At 48.6% G+C, this 20,553-nt stretch overlaps 5 protein-coding genes across 5 annotated transcripts; 2 read left to right on the plus strand and 3 right to left on the minus strand.

Moving 5' to 3' along the window:
* Positions 1–635: 635 nt before the first annotated feature.
* Positions 636–1,803, plus strand: F5147DRAFT_370773 (uncharacterized protein). The gene is made up of 3 exons (XM_041429423.1): positions 636–1,268; positions 1,325–1,406; positions 1,519–1,803. Exons 1-3 carry the CDS (start codon positions 902–904, stop codon positions 1,631–1,633), a joined length of 564 nt encoding a protein of 187 aa, XP_041288496.1. The 5' UTR covers positions 636–901; the 3' UTR covers positions 1,634–1,803.
* A 2,957-nt stretch (positions 1,804–4,760) lies between these two features.
* Positions 4,761–5,095, plus strand: F5147DRAFT_715365 (uncharacterized protein). Its single transcript, XM_041438536.1, has 2 exons — positions 4,761–4,989; positions 5,020–5,095. Exons 1-2 carry the CDS (start codon positions 4,830–4,832, stop codon positions 5,079–5,081), a joined length of 222 nt encoding a protein of 73 aa, XP_041288497.1. The 5' UTR covers positions 4,761–4,829; the 3' UTR covers positions 5,082–5,095.
* A 6,356-nt stretch (positions 5,096–11,451) lies between these two features.
* On the minus strand, positions 11,452–12,525 carry F5147DRAFT_816726 (uncharacterized protein; the record flags this gene model as incomplete). Its single annotated transcript, XM_041443581.1, has 1 exon — positions 11,452–12,525. Exon 1 carries the CDS (start codon positions 12,328–12,330, stop codon positions 11,452–11,454), a length of 879 nt encoding a protein of 292 aa, XP_041288498.1. The 5' UTR covers positions 12,331–12,525.
* Positions 12,244–13,171, minus strand: F5147DRAFT_715367 (uncharacterized protein). The gene has a single exon (XM_041438537.1). The coding sequence runs from the start codon at positions 13,085–13,087 to the stop codon at positions 12,674–12,676; it is 414 nt and encodes a 137-aa protein (XP_041288499.1). The 5' UTR covers positions 13,088–13,171; the 3' UTR covers positions 12,244–12,673.
* A 153-nt stretch (positions 13,172–13,324) lies between these two features.
* F5147DRAFT_583613 (uncharacterized protein) lies at positions 13,325–19,657 on the minus strand (the record flags this gene model as incomplete). Its single annotated transcript, XM_041431735.1, has 18 exons — positions 13,325–13,567; positions 13,621–13,665; positions 13,720–14,094; positions 14,147–14,487; positions 14,555–14,644; positions 14,670–14,782; positions 14,839–14,915; positions 14,966–15,281; positions 16,525–16,745; positions 17,589–17,837; positions 17,897–17,941; positions 17,997–18,359; positions 18,415–18,697; positions 18,741–18,801; positions 18,843–18,962; positions 19,019–19,107; positions 19,157–19,233; positions 19,265–19,657. The coding sequence occupies 18 exons, from the start codon at positions 19,655–19,657 to the stop codon at positions 13,325–13,327; spliced, it is 3,501 nt and encodes a 1,166-aa protein (XP_041288500.1).
* Positions 19,658–20,553: the final 896 nt, after the last annotated feature.

Raw genomic sequence — 20,553 nt, forward strand, 5'->3', positions numbered from 1 at the left:
TTTTTATGCGAATTTTATGCTAGATAAAGCTTTCTAAGGATTTATTTTTTTCGGGTCGGTTACCTGATGCTCAGTACAAGGACTTTTGGCTGCACTAGTTATTTTTTTATGTTTTTACTCCATGTCACAAATTAGGTTCGATTCGCCAGGCGTGTGACGGTGTGACGAACCTAAGTGCGTATCTATACAGTATATTGGTGATGAAGGTGATGTTAGCTAGACGCAGGACTCCGCATCAACGTAATCAGCAACAAGAGTTGCAGCTTTTGTACTGGGCGATTTTTTTTACTTGATTGTCCCGTGATGGAAGAACTTCGTGCCAATGGTTGGTGGCGACTTGTGCAGTATCCTGACACTTATAGACCTGTGTTTCACTTTATTGGCTCGAGTTACAGCTTTCCGTCACATGACAATTCAAGTAGAAGACAGTACATTAGGCATGGGAGGACTTGGTTGGCCGGCTTGGAAATTCATCGTTCCTATGTAAGGTCAAACATCTCTATGTAACTCTCACCGCCACCTTTATGAAGATTGTTGTGATTTTTAACCATATATAGTCAATTATGGTATTATAATATGTTCATCGATTCACTGATGATAATGCTCAATCTTATCGAGAATTTGATTCTCCGTGTCGACTTTCTGAATAAGAGCATTCAGCTGTGCTCATGGTGTCCTCAACTCCTAGAGTTGATGAACGTGTAAGACGAGTTGCCGCTGTTGAGAGTTGTATTAGCCCTCATAATAACCCATCGTCACCCATGGCATGAGGAGCAAGGTTGTTGATGCTGGGAAAAGGGTAAGTGTATGTCCCTCCCTCTTGCCATATCTACTTCTCACACTCACTCAAACCGCACTCGACCTCCAATCCCAAGACCCACCGTCCTACATCCGCGGCTGAATGCACGCATGCCAGCATCGTGCGCAGCCCACCCCCTTCCCCCTCTCCATACTTCAAAACTCAAAACATTCATTCACGACCACCTCCTCTACATGGACCCTGCACGCGTTTTTCCCACCTTGCCCAGCACGGCCAGTTCCAGAGTTGCGGCCCCAGCCCTGTCGCATACCCTTCCCGATCCAACAGTTCAGCTACCGCAGCAGTACATTGCATGTTGATATCAAGGTCCCGATTATGTTGAGTTGGGTGGAGGATGTTGAAGCCGTGGAAGAAGGGGAGCTGGAGAAAGCGCGAATGGAGAAGGAGGAGGAGAGGTTACTTTGGAGGGGGTTGACTACGGGGATTCATCAGAGGCTGGGTGGTGCAAGTATGTCCTTGATGGTGTAGTCATCTTCTTTCTTTTCCTTTTCGTTGCGTTGCTAGGTGTGAACGGCTGGTCGACTCGGTCCAAGAGGCTGGTGACAAGTAATTTGGTCCAGTTCAAGTCTACGATGTATCCTGAATGGTGCGTGTCCTTTCTTGTCGTGTTTTAATTCTTCTCAACGTTTTCTTTCCTCCCTTTTTCCACCCCACAAAATCCCTCGCCCAATCCAAAATCAATAACCCCAACCAAAAAGGTTTACCCACCGCATCGCTCCCTGGGTGCATTACATCCCCATCCAAACTGACTACTCTGACCTGTATGACGCGTTCCTCCTCTTTTGCGGACTCGAGCGGGCACGGTGCACATGAAGACCTTGCACAGAAGATTGCGAGGGCCAGGGAGTAGGGTTTGGGGTTTTGGAGGAGGGAGGGTATGGTCGCTTATCTGTATACGTGAGTAGGTATGTGCGCACGAAGGGTTGCGTTGCGTTGGATGTCGGATTCCATCTCGCGCGCGATGTTGATTTGTTTTATCCTTACTCTTCCAGGTTATTCGAGTATGCAAGAGCCATGGGCTCAGATCAGAATTCGCTTAATTTCGAATTGGAGTTATAGGGATTCGGATCTGGATTTGAACCCCGTGTGCACCTCTTTTTAGATTCGGAACGGCTCGGTTGATCGTTGCAGAGACTTCCATAACAAGCTTAGCATGACTTGCACATCTCAAGTAGCAGACACCGCACCACACACGCTTATACCTCACACATGCCACGCGTGTTCTCATACCTCTGACGTATTCCTGTACCGCATACACCATGCACACTCCTTACTGCACCTCACGTTGTGGAAAGCTCCCGTCACGCGCCGCATGCACTCGGGCTGCGCATTTATTCTATGTACGCATATCTTATACTTCTTTATTAGATGTGTTTCGTCACTGCGCAGGGTCACTGCAAGTTCAAATGATGAAGCGATGACCGACAGATTGGGTTATGCTACAATGTTTCACATCTGCAGGTTCTACCAAAGTTTCTGCTATCCGATAGCAATAACAAATTCTGCCACATAGACCAGAATCGTGTCCATCAGTATGTGACAGCTGGCCGTCCTCCTATAGTGTTTTCATCCTTAGAGATATCCGAGATCACCCTCAGAATATTCCATATCACTTCGCACAGAAAATGCGTTTCTCCCTCCTCGCCGTTGTTGTTGCTTTGACAGTATCTATGTCTATCAGTGCATGTTTGACCCAGGGTCAACGCTGCAATACCACTGCCGAGTGCTGCATTACCCTTGACTTGATTTGTCGCGAAAATGGCGTGAGTCTGAGCAGGTCGCTGTGCAACCAGGATTCAACCACATGACTCACCTGCGCGACTTAGAGAGGTTACCACTGCGAGTACGTAGAGTTAGTTGAAAATTGAGCCGGCAGCCCGAGCGGCACGTCGCGACAGTGAGCCATGTTTCTGCTTTCGCTTTTGTATCATGATTGATGGTGCAATACCTAGTTCGCCAATCAGTACAGTTGTTTTTAGGCAAATTTTTGTACTGCTCGAGCAACGTGGAAGTTTGAACTTATCTAAAAATTATCGGATGTGCCTAGTGTTGCTTGTGGTCCACTGAGCTTGAGTTTGAGAGATTATCGAAAGTGCAAATGTTGCTGATGACTTGATATACCTAGTCGCTTGTCCTTGTGTAGCATTGATGTAGCTTGAGGACGAATAATTACAGTGTGGTCGACCTGCGTTGCTGCAGCATCTACATCTGTAACATTCTCTGGGACTGTGTTGAACACGATCAAACATTAAGCAGATAGCTATACTAGAGCAGGATGGTGTTCGTCTGCATTTTCCTTCGGTAAAGGGCGTAATTATCTCGATGCGGTCCTGGCGCGGCACTGACGAGCCTTTTGAAATCACTGGCCCTTGGATCAGCAACAACGACAGTATACAACATTGATGTGACGCCACAGTCGATATGCTTGAGCTGGCCACCACAAAGGTTACCAGCCCTGGGTGTCTGTGGACGGTGGACGTGGGACCGCCTCATACTAGGTTCGTCACAAGTAATGACACCCAGGCAAACACGTCACGTCTGATTCTGTTAGGATAAAAGGAGAAACTGTTAGAATGACAATTATTATGACAGATCGAAAATATACCTCAGTTACACGGACAGTTGAAGTGCTGACGCACAGGGTACTTCAGGTTAGACGCAGCATGTGGTAGCTGTGATGTGGCATAGGTAAACGCGGAGGTTGACGTGGTACAGAGACGGTGAAGATTCTTGGGAGAACTTGCCGTGGTATGCGTAGTGCTTGACCCAGCCTTGACATGGTAGTGCAGAGTATAGAGGGTGGATCAAACTTGACAAGACGGGGTCGGGGCTTGCTCTAGGGCCTGTAGACAGGCAGATACTCATAGTATGTTGATCATGAACGAGGATACAAAGTGTTCGGAATTCAGTTCGAGTGACATATGATGATGTTTGAACATGACCTCAGGCTGGCACGGCAGATTCAAAAGTAAATGTGCCGTAAAGGCACGCATGTGAAGTTCGTGTGAATTCATGGTCTGGATTGAATCATCTTCATTTGAAGTCTTTGAGGTTCACTCAGACGTATCTTGAGAAGGATGGTGAACGTTTGAAAGTATGTTCACTGGTGACGATGTATTAGACTAAACTAAACGAAGGATTTACAACGAAGGTGTAATGATAGTTTTCGGGCGAGGACGCGCAGCGTCATCCGGCCCCGAGGTGCTAACCTGAAATAGAGGTGAGCTGCGATTCCCAATGATTAGGAGGCCCGACGACGCATCCAGCGAGGCTCGGATACCCCATACTATTAGGAGGAGGGAACTCACCACAAAGTAAGTGTCTGCCGGCTCTAGCGAACTGGAGGGAGATTGACAGTGTGACACAAGAATTGCTCTTGCAGCGCGGGCGCGGCCTGCATGTAAGGAGCTAGGATTTGTGCATGACGGCGTAAGTACACGAGAAAAGTGTCGCTTGCCCAACGCCCTTTCACTTTTACGACGTCGAAGGGGACATTCCTTAGAAGATACTCCAACGTGGATCCAATCCTTATGCCATGTAGTGCTGCCGCGGTCCGGTCCAGAACCATGGTTCGAACCGGACTTTTGGTCCGGTTCTCCGCGGTTCGGTCCATGGTTCTCGCGCCAGCCAGAACCGGACCGGAAAACGGTTCTCGGTTCTAGATCTTCCCAAACGGTCCAGTTCTGGTTCGGCCTTCCCGAACCATTCTGAACCCTTATCCACTTCCACTTCGACAACTGTCGTCTTCGGGATTCACGTTGTTGATTAATCAAGCTACATTTAGCCTTTTCGAAGGTAAGCACTAACTAATTAAACTCTCAAGTCTCTCACCCGCTCACCTCTATAACAGGAGGTTCTATTCATTGAGGACGGTGGATTTTGGAGGGATTGTGTCTTGCGCTATGCTGCAGAGGTGTGTATTTGTGCTCTGAATGCTGATGGCTCCCTCGAGGGCCAGCACCCATCGCTACCAGCGCACGACCCATCACACGCCACACCACCTGCGCCTATGTTGATGCCCGCCACCTCACCGCATCCCCTCTCACTCGCTTGCTGTTCTTTCTGGCTGGCTTTTGCTGGCTCGCTCGCCGTGTCTCACTCACCCACTGTCTCTTGCTCACTGTCTCACACACCCGCTGGCTGCTCTCGCCCACTGTCTCTCACCCCGCTGTCTCTCACCCCGCTGTCTCTCACCCCGCTGTCTCTCACCCTCCGTCTCTCACAGCCTGCCTCGATGACCTACTTTCGGATCCAAAGGTGAATTGATATGCATGTCTCATTGCATATTCTCACAACTGAATGCGCTCTGCTAGGCCAACAAGTTGGCACTCCATGTACGGGACACGCCACCCATGTACGGGACACGCCACATGTTGACAACACCACCGGGAAAGTTGGTCCCGTTTTCTGGAATGTAGCTCTTGGTGGCGCAATGGTCTCATTCGAGTTTTGGGCTACTCAGTGAGTTCTCTCTGGCATGCTTTGTGGAGCTCAAGTATGTGTAACGTTCCCACCGGTCGCATCATATTTTGGATCGAACCTCTCGTGCCAACCCAACTCCCAGTACCCTCTCACTTCCTTTGGCACCCTCTCGCTACCTTTGGAGCCCTCCCGCCATCAAGTTGACAAGTTCAGCGCCCTCTCACTACCTTCAGCATCCTCCCGCTTAGCACATCCAATGCCACCAGCACCATGCGCAAACGCGCAGCGCATGTAGACTCGACTCTAGATGGGGAGTTCTCTCAGCTGCAAAGGTGCGTCATGGTGTTTTATTGTTTCAGTGTCTAATAAATTTATTATTTGTATATGGTACCCGCGCTCGCCACCATCTCACGCTGCTGCTCACTGCCATCTCCTGCTGCTGCTCGCCGCCATCCTCGACCCATGCTCATGATCGCCATCCTTCGCTGCCGCTTTCCTATTTCTGGTTGTGTCAACCCCTCGTTATCACAATCACTCTCCTGATACCTCTCGCGCATGGTAATTGGGGGGGAGCAGCCATGTTATTAGATTAGTTACTCAACATGTATACTACTTAGTACTTTGTCAATGTTTTTTTGCGTGCTCTTACAGTTTTTTTTTTGGTTCGGTTTGGGTTCGGACCCCCAAAAAACCGAACCGGACCATAGAGAACGGTTCTCTATGGTTCGGTTCTGGGTTCGGACATTTTGTAGAACCGAACCGATGGTCCGGTTCTTGGTTCTCGTCTAGGACCCTCCGAACCGGACCGAACCGGACCACGGCAGCACTAATGCCATGACCTTGCACAGGTTGAAGACCGGCAGCTTTAGTTGCAGATGTTAGGCGCTGCAGGAACTTAGTTTTTGTCAGCGGCCGATGTGAATCGTTGTGTCAATATGCGAAGAGAGCGCCGTTGTGAGGGGGGTCATTGACGCGAATGTGATTGGCTAATGCTTCTTCCGGGTCTGTTGGGCCGTCTTGCTTGGCCCAAGACACTTCTTCTCCTTCCGGCGCACTTTTTGTTCGAGGGAGGAAGAAGTTCTTCATTGGGAGATTCTGCCGGTCACGGGTGTCTTTGACGTTAGAGAGTTTCACGTGGATCAGCGGGTCGAAGGCATCAAGACGAGGGACTGTAAATTCCCCGGCTCGAGCTGTAGCGAAGAAGGTTGTGGTGAGACAAGCGAACACGGCTGCGTCAAGAGGGTTGAGGAGGTCTAGGTGTTGGCGGATGGCAGCCATTAACTCAATGGTGTACGGTTCTCGCTTACTTCTCCTCGAAGATGCTGGAGCGAGGGAGATGGATGCTTTGAGGAGTGTTTCTATTTCCATTTTGTTGAGGGACCAGCTTAGTCCGTGCAGAATGTGCCATGCGCGGACGCCACAAACGTAGTTAGTTATCGTTTTGGCTGAATAGTGGCCGGCCATAGATGTGATAAAGGAGGATACTAAGATGTGGCTTGCGGGTGCACGCTGGTTCTCGGGGATGCTTTTGCTGTCGCAGAAGATGTGGAAGGTTAGTAAACCTGATCCATATGTCTCGCGGGTGGCTTCCGTGTAAGCGTGGATCATGGTATCGCGGATGCGTTGGAGGTCTGCAGGGAGTAGGGGCACGATCTTGCCCTTTTCGTCGCGGGCAGTGCGAGATGATGACGGGTTCCAAAGGTATAACCTTTCTTTGGCCGGGCAGTGAGGGCGCAGTGAGGATGGGAGGGGGGTGAGGGTCATATTATAGGCTGTGATTGGGGTGAGTGGATGGCGTTAGTTGGAGGCCAGACTTTGCGTCAGACTTACTAGTCTTGCGACGCTTTGAATAATTCTTCGCCGCAGTGTTCGAACTCGTGGTTGATGAGCACGCGACGGTGGAGCTCTGGTTCGGTGCGGCTTCTGCCCATTGGGTGAAACGGTTGGCTGGTGGGGTTGCGCTCTCGCGTTCTGGAGGACGCGATGGATTCGGTGACCTCTTTGATGAAAGGGTGCAGCTCCGTTGGGATGTCAACTGGGGGCAGTAGGAGGCTAATGGGAGGGTAGACTCCGCGAGACGGGCCGTCGGCTGGATTGTCTTTGCTTGGTACGTATCTAGTAAGAACTGTGCACTTGGCACTAGAGATGACTTGATGAACGCGCTTGAAGACTTCGTTTGAGGCGCGGTTCCTGCTGCGGCCTGTCCACCATCCCTCGACAATGCCCATGTTGTCTCCGAATACCTTGAAATGAATTCCGGAGGCTTGAGCATTGACGATTGAGCGGACGAGGAGCTCGAAGCCAACACTTTCAGCCCAGCCGATGTCGCGACCGTCTCTCTTCCAACCTGGTATAAGGTCCCAGGCTCTCCAGTGCCCATTGATGAAGATGCTGATCCCATGACCAGAGCTAGCGTCCGAATAGGCATGGAAGTCATGTATGATGCAGGGTCCGGGAATTGGGCAGGATAAGAGTGCATTGCCAAGGGTGTCTTTCCACCAGTGGATGTCGTCTGGGGTGTTGCGAGGAGGGGTGCGTGGGAGGAAAGGGCGGTCGCTGAACATGCCCAACATTGCCTCAAGGTTGGTGAGGTAAGCTCGGCCGGCGGGGATAATGTGGGCCGCGTGTAGTAATTTTCCGTAGAGCTTCTGTACTTCTTGAAGAAAGTGAGTACGCCTCGATTGCCAGGTGGAGATGGCGAGAACATATTTCTCTCTCTTCTTGGTGGAGAGCTCCACAGTGCGCGCTGCGACGTTCCAGATAAAGCCGGTGAACAATGGGCTGGGGCTGAAGGGTCTGTCTTTCGACAGTTCCCAGGGGATTCCCAGTATCAAGGAGAAGTGGTCGATGTCGTCCATGCAGTAGGTGAATGTCGCGTCTTCCGGCGAACGGGGAGAACGGTGCGATAAGTCTCGAATTGGTGCGGATGCGTCTTCATCAAACTCCTCACTACAGTTGTTAGGCATTGTGGCGCCCTTGTACCACTTGTGGCCCCCACTAATGATAACATTTCCGTTCTTGGCGATCTCTCTTGCCCAGTGAGCGCGTCTGTTATTATATTCTTCCAGGTACTCATGTTTGATCCGTAGGAAAAGATGGTCATCGACCCACTTGGAAGCTGGGCCGATGCCTTTCGCGCGGAGTATGTCAAGGCCGGCGTCGCTGATGTTGCCGTAGATGCCGGCTGATGGGCCAAAGCCGAAGCACAGGGCAGTATCGATTGCAAAGGCGTCGTTGCCCGGGAGTTGGATGGCCAGAGCTGCCCATTGGGAATGGTGGAGAGGGACGGTGCGGTAGGCTTCTGCGACATCTCGCACCGCGCCCTGGGAACCTGGGGGTAAGCGCCAAATGGTGAGGCAGACGGTCGAAAAGGTGCCGTATGTACATGGGAATAGGTCAGAGTCGACCCTTGAATTAATAGAGCTGATAGTTCGAGAAGGGTTGTGAGGGAATGATAAGTTCTGTATAAGGCGATATTTGCCTGGTTTTCCAGGCTTAGGTACAAGGGAAAGTGGGGCAGTCTGAAAATGGCCGATAGCCGATTCAAGATCCTGGGCGGTGAAGGGTCCAAGGAAACGCCCCTTTTCGAATTCAATATTGACAATATTCCAGAAGGCCTCGACATGCTCTTCGATGGAGGGATTATTGGGGGGTTTGTAGGTACATTTAATCGGGGGAATACCTCCGGAAAAACCTGACACCAGGCACTCTGGAATATGATGATATCTACTAAGAAGCCCTGTCTCCGTGAGGAGCAGGGTCCATCCTTCAGGTTTGTACGGCGTGCGAGCCTTGTACTTTCTCTCCTCGAGGACAGCTTTGAGCGCCGTGCTCTTTGCTTCCGCATCCAGAGCACTCGTGGTGGAACTCGTGGTTCCCGGCATGGCAGCCATTGGGGCGCTGCCATTTGAAACACAGAGGGTTTCCCTGGGGATTGACGAGGCGGTTGTCCTGCGTCTTGCGACAGTATGATGGGTTTCCGTCCCACAGCGTTGTGGATTCGCAACGCTGTATGTCGTGGGAGAAGCGGCCGAGGCAAACGGTGCAGGCTGATTGGCCGTGGGTGCCTGCGCTCTGGGAAAAATCCTTTCTGTGGGAGTTGCGGCTCTTGGAGTTGTCCGGAGACAACTTTTGGTTGTCGTTGCCTGAACGGCGTGGGGAACGTGAACGTGAGCTGCAGCGGTTGTACTCGTGATTGTCTCGACGTGAATCGCGGTGTTGGTCTCCATAACTAGCCTTGCGGTTTTGGGACTGGGGAGGTGGGTAGTCACTTGTCTTGGGCTAATGGGGAAATGTTGTGACATATGTGTGGCCGGGGAGTAGACGATCGTCATGGTGAGGTGTAAACGTCCGTGTAAGCAAGAGTACGGGCATCCGTTGACCTGCACCAAACTGGTTCGGTGCATGGATGACTAATGCTCTCTCACGAGCCCGATACCCTAGAAATCATTATGAACAATCTTCCTTTACTTTATGGTTCAGACTGCAGTTCAGATAGTATTTTCATTTCTCAGACAGACTCAGATAGGCTGAATATTCTTGTATATTTAATTTTGCGGTAAATTCTGCTTAGTCAGCAATAACAATGGCTCAGACTGAATCCCACACATGTCAAGTAACAGTGTAAAATAGTTCTTGCATAATTTGCCTTGTGGGAACTTTCTTAACACTCTAAATACATGGCTCGCGTCATTTCTACGGTCAATAAAGTAACATCATAACAAGACACCAACAAATAACATAATCAGTCTGTTACTTAATATTTGTCACATGATACTAAGTTATATGACTCTAACAGTCAGGTGACCTATGACCCTAAACCAAATCATGACAAAGCAACCTTTTGAGATGACTAAAGCTTGATGACACAAATTATAAAGCACATGACTACAGTAAATAGTATTGGTACAATCTGACTAAGCCTATTCCCCTTAGAACGTGGGAAATAGTAACACAGCCACCATAATTTATCTATATAAGACCCCACTTTTTGCCAATAAAAAAATGCATATAGGGAACTTTTAAGCCCCACAAAATAAATTTGAGTGTGAAGTGTGATCAGTATCAACAACAGTGACAAGAGCTGTTAAGCAACTAACTGAGAGGTCATTGTAAGCAACATCCAGCAACACCTTTAGCTCATCGTCAACAACTGTGAAATATCTTGAGCTCACTGTGCTCAACAGTGAGCAAACTTTTTCTTTGATTTTCTACTGGTGAACCTCTAGTCTCTTTCTTTTCTTTTCTTTTCTTTTCTTTCTTCTTTCTCTCTTTCTTTTTCTGTTTCTTTGTTTGTTTGTTTCTTTTCATTTGTCTCTTTTTCTGTTCAGTTCATTCACGTCTCAGTGTTATTGTCTGAATTTGTTTCAAGATCTTTGTGTTGTCTTTACGTCCATCTAAGCACCGGCTTAGTGGGAAGACTTCAGAAGTTGATAGTGACGCTTGACCTCACTCATCTGAGTAGTGATACTGAGCCAGGGTTTTCTTTGTCTGCTAGACTTTAGTTGTTGAATAGGGGACTTGGTACTGAAATCCAAGGACGTCCGTTCCTGATTCTGTTTAATACTCATCGTGAGTTCCTTGGCAGCAGGTTCAATGGTGAACTAAGAGTTCTACTGATCACTGATTAGTCCTGACCTTTGTTTCTACCTGTTTGTGCTGAGGGGGTGATTGCTATAATTTCGCACGACTTTCTGTAGTAAATTTATTACAAGAAGCATTGTTACTGAAGGAAGGGTTTCTCTTATCAATCTATTTCTTTTTTTTATCAGTACCATACTGTTGGGCTGACTACATTCTGTTTATTTTATTTTCTATTGCGTCCATACTGTTGGATTGACTGGTATTGCTACTGACCTCACAGGAAGTACTTTTGTCTGAACATAGCTTGGGGAAGTGTAAACAGCCACCCACGAACAACCACATTATCAGTCATTGGTATTTGTCTGAATCACTGACCGTGGAGATTTTTGATTTTGTAGGTGTTTATCTATAGATCATCTATCTAAGAAGACACCGTGTTAAGAAGGGTACGGGCATCCGTGTAAGCAAGGGTACAGGCATCCGTGTGAGTGGGTATGGGCATCCACGAGAGTGATTCGTGGGCATCCGCGTGAGCAAAGTGCGGGGAGGAGGTTTGTTTGTTATTGCAAAGAGAGTTTGCGCAAATGTAATAAATGAAAGAGTTTGTGAGTTGTTGAATTACACGACTAATTAGAGGATAGACGTACCGCAGTTAACGTTTTAGAGCGGATTCTGTCCCAGAGCTCCTCGTTGATCGCACAAAGGAGGGTTTCATTGATGATAGCGATGTTGAAACCTTCGTCTCGTTTGAGACGGTCGTGCCAATCTAAACAGACACGTGAGGCGTAATGGAGGATGACCGTGTCTCCGATTTCACTGTTGTTGCGAATGGGGTGGTTCTCGAGATGCCAGAAAAAGAGGGAAAGAGCATCAATGTGGCTCTGTGGCCATTTGGCTTTACTGAGTTGCATTAGGAATAAATTCTTTGCGCGGAGGAAAGTCAGGAATGGGAGGTCGTGATCTGCAATGGCTGACTTCGAAGCTTTGAAAGCGTAGGCCGGGCGGATCGTTAACTGGTCGTCAACCCTGGTGAGGCCGAAGTCGTCCGCGACTGATCGCGCAGTGCATAGCACCTCCTTGCAGCCATCCAGGGAAAAATACCATAGCTCTATATAATCGAAATTGTTAAGCTTTTGGGTTGCATATTGGGAAGGACGCGGGAAGATGGAGTCTCCTACTGAAACAGTCTCGTCGAAGCTGTTCATCTTTGGTTTCTTTTTCTCGACCTCCGCTTTCTCCTTCTCAGCTTCCACTTCTCGTTGTATGCGAGCCTCCTCTTCCTGGGCTGCACGTGCTTGCTCGACTTCTGCAGCCTCAGCCGCTTCCTGCTCCCTGACTAGGTTCCAGTCATTGACTCTCTGGTTGTGACCATCGGTCCATGATTGAATGAGACATGTGACGACGGCTTCTTGGGTTTGGCCGGTTGCTCTTTGTATGTCGCCGCAGATATTTGCGTACACTGGACCGTCGAAGTCGGGACAGACTTCTAACGATGGGTCTGCCATGTAAATTAGAATATGCTAGAGAGTTGTTTGGTGTAGGTAATAGGTGAGAAGAAATAAAAACGAGCAAGACGATACTTCTGAGTGCGAACGATTGTTGTGGCACGGAGACAAGAAGCGTAATGCCACGTCCGACGTTCGCTCGAAGACCAAACTCTATTCCTCCGCTCGTGCCTCGTTACATAATAGACTACCTACTACAGCCTGTTGAAGGTCTTGGAGCAAGAACGGATTTCCGGATATGCACACTATAGCTATAATCCCGCAAACACTACCTCAATTCCAAGTTTCAGCTCATCATCGCCACTAGTCCGACATCACGCAGAAGAACTCACACATGCATCAATCAGTAAACGAGCCATGCCTCTGCTGCCTGCAGAACCGAGTCCCATCCACCAGGCCCATTCTCCCATAACTGCACGCTCTCTACCTCGTCCTTGCCCAGCTTAAACCCGTTGTAGAGGTGTGGAAACATGCCCTCCCCTCCGCGCGGACCGCACACCTCTGCCTTTGGATCTTCCCACTTGATATTCTCATCGACAGGGTCGTAAGGGATGCGGAGTATGTAAACTTGGGCGTGGTCTTTGAAGAACCAGTTGAGTGTGTTTGGGACCTGGTGTGCGGTGGAGAGGTGGATGAAGCCATCTGTCTGGTCAAGGTCGCTCACGGGAAGCCGTTCAGGAAGGGGATCAGGTGGGGCTGCTGATGTTGGAATGAGCTTGTAGATGTAGGTTGGTTTGGCATCTGATGGTGTGGCCATGGTGTTTGGAGAGATTAAGATTGTGGGCGAATTCAGATTGTAGTGACAATATTAATGCAAACAGCTTATCGATGGGATGGACCAAAAATGTACACGAACACATTGGAATTTGGAAGATAATCTGATGTCCACATGGACAGTCACACAGTACATGGTGTCAGCAGTCGTTACAACAGATACGTAGCTCGTAAAATGTATATATATCGTGCGACGTGAATCCTCGAATATCCTCAAGGCTCACACCATGTCTTTCCTCGTCTTCTCCCTTCTCTTACTATGCATGATCTTCCATAAAGTAAGAATTGGCCACACTGCACGTCTCAGGAATGGAGCATTGTGGTCGTGGAATGAGCTATACGTCTGAAGCGTGACGACGATGTAAATTGTGAAGAGCGTGAGCGAAACGGTGACCTCGACGTAGCGACCGAGCGTCTGTAGAGATCCTGAATTGAACTCTACGACGTTCATTCCGAACACAGACTGAGAGTATATGGGGTCAGATAGGTTTCGCACTAAAGAACATCCGTGCTTACGGCTAAGAAGCTGGCCGGCAGGAAGACCATCGTGAGGTATGAGATCTAAAAGTTTGTTGTTGTCCAATAAGTCACTTTAGTTTCAGACAAGAAAAGTACCTGTTTCATAGCTGCCGAGTCTCTGACCGTCGCCTCTGTCAGTTCTCGCGTTTGTCTACTGTCGTAGATATTGACAGTTGCGAAAGCAAGGTCCATCACATTCTTCAGTCGGTTTCCCAGCATCGCACGTCGCCTTTCTAGACGATCTATTTCGCTGAGTAGATTTTGAGACTCCATCTCCATAAGTTTCTTTGACTCTTTGCGCTCTTCAGGGGAGAAGTTACTAGAGTCCATGGCCGGATTGTGGGTCTTCGCGATAAATTGTACTGATACCTCAAAGTTATGAAGCAGTGATTGATACTGTAAGAGATGCGCCTGGAGGATATGAAGTTCGCGCGTGAGCTCCATGTTATTCGTTTGGAGTACTCTCGACTCCTGAATGTTCTTTAGTAACACGCCACTTCTACTCTGCACGAAGATGGCACACCAGTTCACTAAGATGCTTGTACAACAGCTCAAAGGACTCATCCCATGCATATAATGCATACCACAAAATCGCGAGGAAGAGGAAAGTCGGGTCTTTTGACTTGTCGAATAGTTTTTGCCAGTACACACTGGCCCCCACGAGCTGCATGAGCGAGTAGAGGCGCTTCGCGGATGTCCGACACCACGTAGACTCGGGATGGTAGGAGATGACGGTGCTCGTCTTTACGCCGCGGACCATGTGAATTGCGAGGAGGTCGATAAAAAGCATGTTGCCATCTAGGAAGGACGTTGGAATATGAATATAAGGACCTTTATGCACATACCACTCATAGGGAAAGGAGCCTGGGTGTTGATCTGAGCATCTGCTGAATGTGAATAGGATGACTACGACAGATGATGAGTCACTTACTCCTGGAGTTCGATGGTAATGTTAGAGAGGTGGGTGTTGATCGAAAATCTTTGCGCAGCGTTCGTACAAATGGCAGGGTAACAGTAATGTCTATAGCACAATATCAGCATGGAACGCAAAATGGAAGATTTGAACTTGCGATCTCCTTTGTTATAGATAGGCGCTTCCTGGTATCGTGAGGGTATCCAATTTATGGAGGATGTGAAAAAAAATGGTTCGATGTTGTATCTGTGTATGTATGAGGAGCCTCAGAGCAAGTAGATAAGTGAAAAAAAGCCACGTACCTTGTGCCCAGCATGCGCAAGACTGACGGGGTTAAGTCGTCTACAAATATCGATCGCACTCGGATATCGTCTGGACGCTACAAACTGTCTTATGCCCTGACTAGCATACGAGGGTGGTGAGACTCACTTCCCCCTGTAATATATCCCAAAACCCATCCTCAGGTTCATGTTCAGGTCCCACTACTGTAATATTACCCTTTCCTCCGATATCTGAGCTTGCAAAACTCCCGTTGTTGCGCACATCCATCCAGTAAATGGTGCTAGTCTTATTCACCTGACACTTCTCCATCATCTTGCTACGGCCTACTTGGTCTGGTGTCCAGTTCCCGAACTGGTTTTGAGGGTACCCCCGCCAGGATGGATCAATGGCAGTCGTAGAGGCCGTAGAATCTACTTCGAAGTCCATCCATGGCCATGGTCCCGATGGTGCCGCATGTCGATATCTGTGGTGAGTATTAGTCGACAACATGAGGAAAGTAAGCGGAAAGAATTACGGTGGTGCGGGTACCGCAGGTGGCATGGCTATATTACCATCCTTGAGGTTTTGAAGAGCAACGTCCAAGTCCTTCGAGTCGTCATGGCGCACTCTAAAGGCGGCGGCCAGTGTTCGAGTCATGGTGTCCTAGCGGATAGAACTAGTTCATGCAGGAATTGTCGTGAGGAAGGAGGACGTTGAGTATATATATGGTAGACATGGGCGCCCAGGGACCAGCGCTACACTGCGTTCGTTCTCGACTTGGCCATTGTACGCTGACCAGGATAGACGCCTTGATGTAAATTTATGCACGTTGCCTTTTTCGACCAATATTGAAATCAATTCTACGCCCACTTTGAAGGCACATATGCCAATCGGTGAATGGTTTAGATGTGCCCGCATACTATAGTACTATCAAGAGGTTCGGCTCGATCAAACTCCGTGAGACCCTGAGATGCGCTGGCATGATGGCATGAGGCATGTAAGGGACGGCCGAGCTTATCCGAGGGCATGCGCTAGTAATAGGTCTAACCAAAGAAAGGGTTCATTGAAAGTGATTGAAACCAAGTATTAGAGTAGCACTCAGTCTATTCTAATAATTCAAGTCAGGCAAACTGAGCTCGAGGGTGTATCTGTGTTTGCAGTCTTGCAAGTTGTTAAGAACGAATGTTGAGCGGCTCAGCCGGACTCTGAAAAGACTTCAATTTGATTATGTAACACCCCGGCAAGCAAGTCACGGCATTGATCAGGTCGGGACATCATTCCATCATGATGTGTATCCACGGATGCATTTCATCTGGGTAGACAACATGGGAAGTGTACTGTGACTCTCATCCAGTAGCAATTCAGACGACTGAACCTTATAAGCGCTAAATCACAGTGACACTAGTGGGTCCTGTTACCAGCCCTGCTGCCAACTTTTTCGGTCTTGTCGGAGGATTCATCTTCAAAGTTCAGATTGAAGTAGCCTCTAGATATCCGAGTCTCCCTCAATCCTGGGCCAGGTCTATAGCAGTCTTTGCCATGGACGGCCTTGGATCCCCACAAGCGACATACCTCTGACCAATCAAACCTCAAGCTTCAAGTGGCGCACCCCAAGTCAGCCCAGTGGGAGTTGTTGTTTCCACTACGTGATCATGCGTCTGCAGTGAGAGAATGGGTGCGTTTGTCACAGTGATCTAAGAATAAATATTCAATGATATAATCGTAACACAGATGGAACCCTCGCAGTCATAGATCCTTTGACGTGTCTTCGAACGCGCTCCAGTCCAACATAGTGACTACGTGCACGCTTGACAGACATGCTCAAGAACTCACTGGCCCGCTGAGGACGGAGCTTTCGCGCTCCTCCTATTTGTCCATAGATGATCACAGTATCACATCTTCCCATGTTCTCTGGTAACGGGTGCGCACCGACATGATCCGGGTGTATCTCCACTGATGCTTATACCGGACAGATTCGTAACCAATCTGGACTACGTCTTTGAGATGTTATGGCTACTTGACTTGTCCGTGTTGTATAAATCAGGCTGGTCACAAGCCTATCATAGGGAACCAATCCAGACCTTTGGAGGTCACGACGAAATCAATCAAATTAAACGTTCGCGAGGCCATCGGAAAGATAGTACATACTGCAAAACATATTTTCCCTTCAAATCCCCAATGCGCACGAGGTCACTCGAAAGTTGACACGATCCAACAAAGTGGGCATCTAACTCAAATCTAACTGCCTAAACTGAATCCAATGGATGTCTCATCATTTCAATTTCTACACCACGTCATGGAAGTTCAAAAAACGCTACGATCGCGATGGGGTCGCTGTACATGTCCACAACTATAACATCATGGGCGTTAGAATCCTCTTTACCCTCTGTAAAGTTCGACAGACGCCGTGAGGCGCGAATCACCTTTACTACACCACGAGCACGTCCGAGGCGAGCAACGCTATTGCCAAAGACAGTCACACGTGGGAGGGCGTCTGACGGGGCTTACCTGCCTCCTGTTCCATTGAATCCTGACGAGTACCACATTGCGCTGAGCGTCTATTATGGAGGTATAATATAATAAGATGTGCGATGTATGCCAATGTGCCTGTGCTGTGTAGATAATATCTGAAGTATATTGTATTCTAATTAGTATGGTTTGGTATGAAGGAGATACGACGGGAGTGGGGTGGTTACGGGAAAAAAGAACGTCGAGACATCATGCATGCAGATGCATACGCATCTCCAAATCATTCTATGCCCCATATCATCCGTGCGCCAACATCTCAAACAATATCCTGAAAATTCTTTAGTGATTTCCCTCTCCATTTGCCTTTGAACTGCTTGAAGATATAAAACATCGGCCACATAACACGCTGCACCAAAGTGCTATCATCGGAAATAAAAGGACTGTGCGAATGACAGGCCACCATGAGCCAGGAAGTAGCGCATGTGAGCGCCAATGCCGTCGCAACGTAATGGACGAGCGTCTCTTGTCCTTGCTGCCCGGTGACTTCATTGACATTCATCCCGAACACGCCCTAGCGAAGCACAATGATAATTAGCACTTCGAGATCACTCTCGCATACTTGGCACGTACTGCAGTGAAGGAAGCCGGAAGGAATATCATCGTGAGGTAGGAGATCTAAACGGACAATTCTTGAGAACTATAATGGTGAATACAATAACGAAACACAAACCTGTTTCATTGCAGCTGAATCTCGGACGGTGACCTCCGTCAGTTCCCTCATATGCTTACTGTCCCCCATATTGACAATCGCAAACGCCAGGTCCATCACGTTCTTCAGCCTACTGATCTGCATCAATCGCCTGCTCTCCAATCTCGCAATCTCGGAGAGTAGATTCCCACACTCCCTTTCCATGAGATTCATGGAGTCCTCACGTTCGCTATCGGAGTGCATAGCGGGATTCGGGGTCTTTTGAAGGAACTCGACGGATTTCTGGAAGTCTTGGAGAAGTGACTGATGGTTTAGGAGGTGTGCTTGTATGATATGAAGTTCACGAGTCAGATCGATCTTATTAGTCAACAGCACTTGAGATTCCTGAATGGCTTTGATAAGAAACCAAAAGAACAAGCCTTGGTTTTCTGCGACGCACCAGCCAATTGATATGAGTGTAGAGCGCGTCAAATGCCTGGTCCCATGAATAGAGAGGATACCACAAGATAGCTAGCAACAAAAACGTGGGGTCCTTGGATTGGGTGAAGATTTTCTGCCAATATACACTCTGTCCCGCACGGTAGACAATGGAGTGTAGCCGCTTTGCAGGAGGACGACGGTAACCAGAGCTTGGATGATATGATATGATCGTGCTCGATTCCTCGGATCGTACCATATGTATCGCGAGGAGGTCGGGGAGAACAATGTTGCCACCTACGTAACTTAGCTATCGATCTAGACAAAGATGGGGATTTTAACCAGGACTTACATCTGAGAGCGAGTGGTGCTTGTGTATTAATGACTTGAAGTTCGTCTTGAAGAAGCACTTAGCTGGGAGTGATTACAGAAAGAGCGAGAACGACTTACCCGTCGATATGTACTGTAAGGGTATAGATCTCAATGAACTCGGTGTTTCGGCTGTTGGTGTTGATGGTCGAGTGACTGGATTTTGCATCGTCCGCATGAATTGAAGCGTAATCGTGATATCTGCATCAGAATGTGAAGACTCCTTGAACCATCAAACTGTGGAGCCAAATACGCACGATCACCCTTGCCCGACCGAACTTCCTCTTGGTAATGCGAGGGTATCCAATTTACGGATGAAGTAAAGAAGAATGGTTCAATATTATACCTATAATTCTTGTCAGTCAAACAAGTGACCGAGCGACGAAACCATTTACCTTGTTCCAAGCATCCGCAACACAGTCGAGGAAATATTATCTACGAACAATGCACGAACACGGATGTTCGCAGGTCGCTATAGAAGAGGCGTCAATCATCGTACACACCTCGAAAAGAGAGCAACTCACAGGCGTCTGCAACAGCGCCCAAAACTCATTTATACGTTCAGGTGCTATTGTACTTGTTTGATCTTGTCCCTCCTCATCCAGAATCGTAAAAGCCCCGTTCGTTAGAACATCCAACCAGTGCGCCGAGCACTTGCCAAGCTCCGGAGAGTTGCTAAGCATCTTGCTCCGCTTCACTTGATCCGGCTTCCAATTTCCAAAGAGAGCCTCAGGGTATCCGCGCCATGACTGGTCAGCTGTGCCAGGTGAGGCTGGTGTGTTGTCATGATTGAGCGTAATGTCTGAGTCGGTGTCAAAGTCCACCCACGGCCAGGGTCCCGATGGTGCTGCATGACGGTGGCTAGAAATGATTGAAGTAGCTGGATATGTAGGCATGGAGGTCACTCACATAGGTGTAGGAATGGCAGGAGGCATGGTCCTATCGCTCGAGTTGCCGTGCAGACTCGGAGTACTGTGAAGACCAGAAGAAAACATCACGGAAGCTCTGTGGTTATTAGTCCTCGACATCTTTACCCCGTATAAGATGTGCTGCAGGAGTAAGGGAATCGCGAATTCATTCCATCCTAGCAAACTAGATATACATAATGGCGACCGGCGATCAACGTCAACCCAGGAAGGATCTTTCAGCTACAGACTCAGACCCACAGCCAGCATATGAAATCAGAACCTGCGCAACCCTATGACTCGGACAGATTCCTGTCCAGTTTTACGTTCGCATTCGTAATGCTGTACTGTAGATGACCTACCATAAACGAAAGCGGATGAACACAGCAGGAGGCATTAGTGCCACTAATACTGTCAAGAATGTCAGTCACGTCACCTAGAACTTCAACTGGAAGGAATTACCATCTTCCTGTTACACCGTACATGGCCTAACTACACGCCCAGTAGATCAAGATTCGCCAGAAGGATCGGTGTCGTCAACGTACCTTATGTCAATGGGTAAACAATAGATTGCGATTGTCCAGCTGCAGTGTCCTTCGAATGTCTGACGTGCCAGCGCACTTCGGCGTACTAATAAATGTACATAAAAGCACTGCCAAGTGGTGTTAGTCACGTCACCTAGAACTTCAACTGGAATGAATTACCATCTTCCTGCTACACCGTTGGACTAGCGCAGCTAGCAATGTGCCTGCCTCTGGCCGTCTATCGATGGCTTGCCTCATAGACGGGTTGGTCACGAGTGTAGCCTCTGGCAGACGGAAGCTGGTGTGGCCTCGACCTAATGATCCCGACTCTGAGGCTGACTAAGCTACGCAAATGGTGGCAAA

Source organism: Suillus discolor (assembly GCF_016758755.1).
Source record: "Suillus discolor strain FC423 chromosome Unknown F5147scaffold_66, whole genome shotgun sequence".
Lineage (NCBI taxonomy): Eukaryota > Fungi > Basidiomycota > Agaricomycetes > Boletales > Suillaceae > Suillus > Suillus discolor.

Excerpts from the sequence above, each read along its gene's own strand:
- F5147DRAFT_370773 (XM_041429423.1), top strand. The coding sequence starts at position 902 with ATGCACGCATGCCAGCATCGTGCGCAGCCCACCCCCTTCCCCCTCTCC. Across the intron at positions 1,269-1,324 it reads TCAGAGGCTGGGTGGTGCAA|GTGTGAACGGCTGGTCGACT; the intron begins GTATGTCCTTGA and ends TTGCGTTGCTAG. Across the intron at positions 1,407-1,518 it reads TCTACGATGTATCCTGAATG|GTTTACCCACCGCATCGCTC; the intron begins GTGCGTGTCCTT and ends CCAACCAAAAAG.
- F5147DRAFT_715365 (XM_041438536.1), top strand. The coding sequence starts at position 4,830 with ATGTTGATGCCCGCCACCTCACCGCATCCCCTCTCACTCGCTTGCTGT. Across the intron at positions 4,990-5,019 it reads CCCACTGTCTCTCACCCCGC|TGTCTCTCACCCTCCGTCTC; the intron begins TGTCTCTCACCC and ends CTCTCACCCCGC.
- F5147DRAFT_715367 (XM_041438537.1), bottom strand. The coding sequence starts at position 13,087 with ATGGCCACACCATCAGATGCCAAACCAACCTACATCTACAAGCTCATT.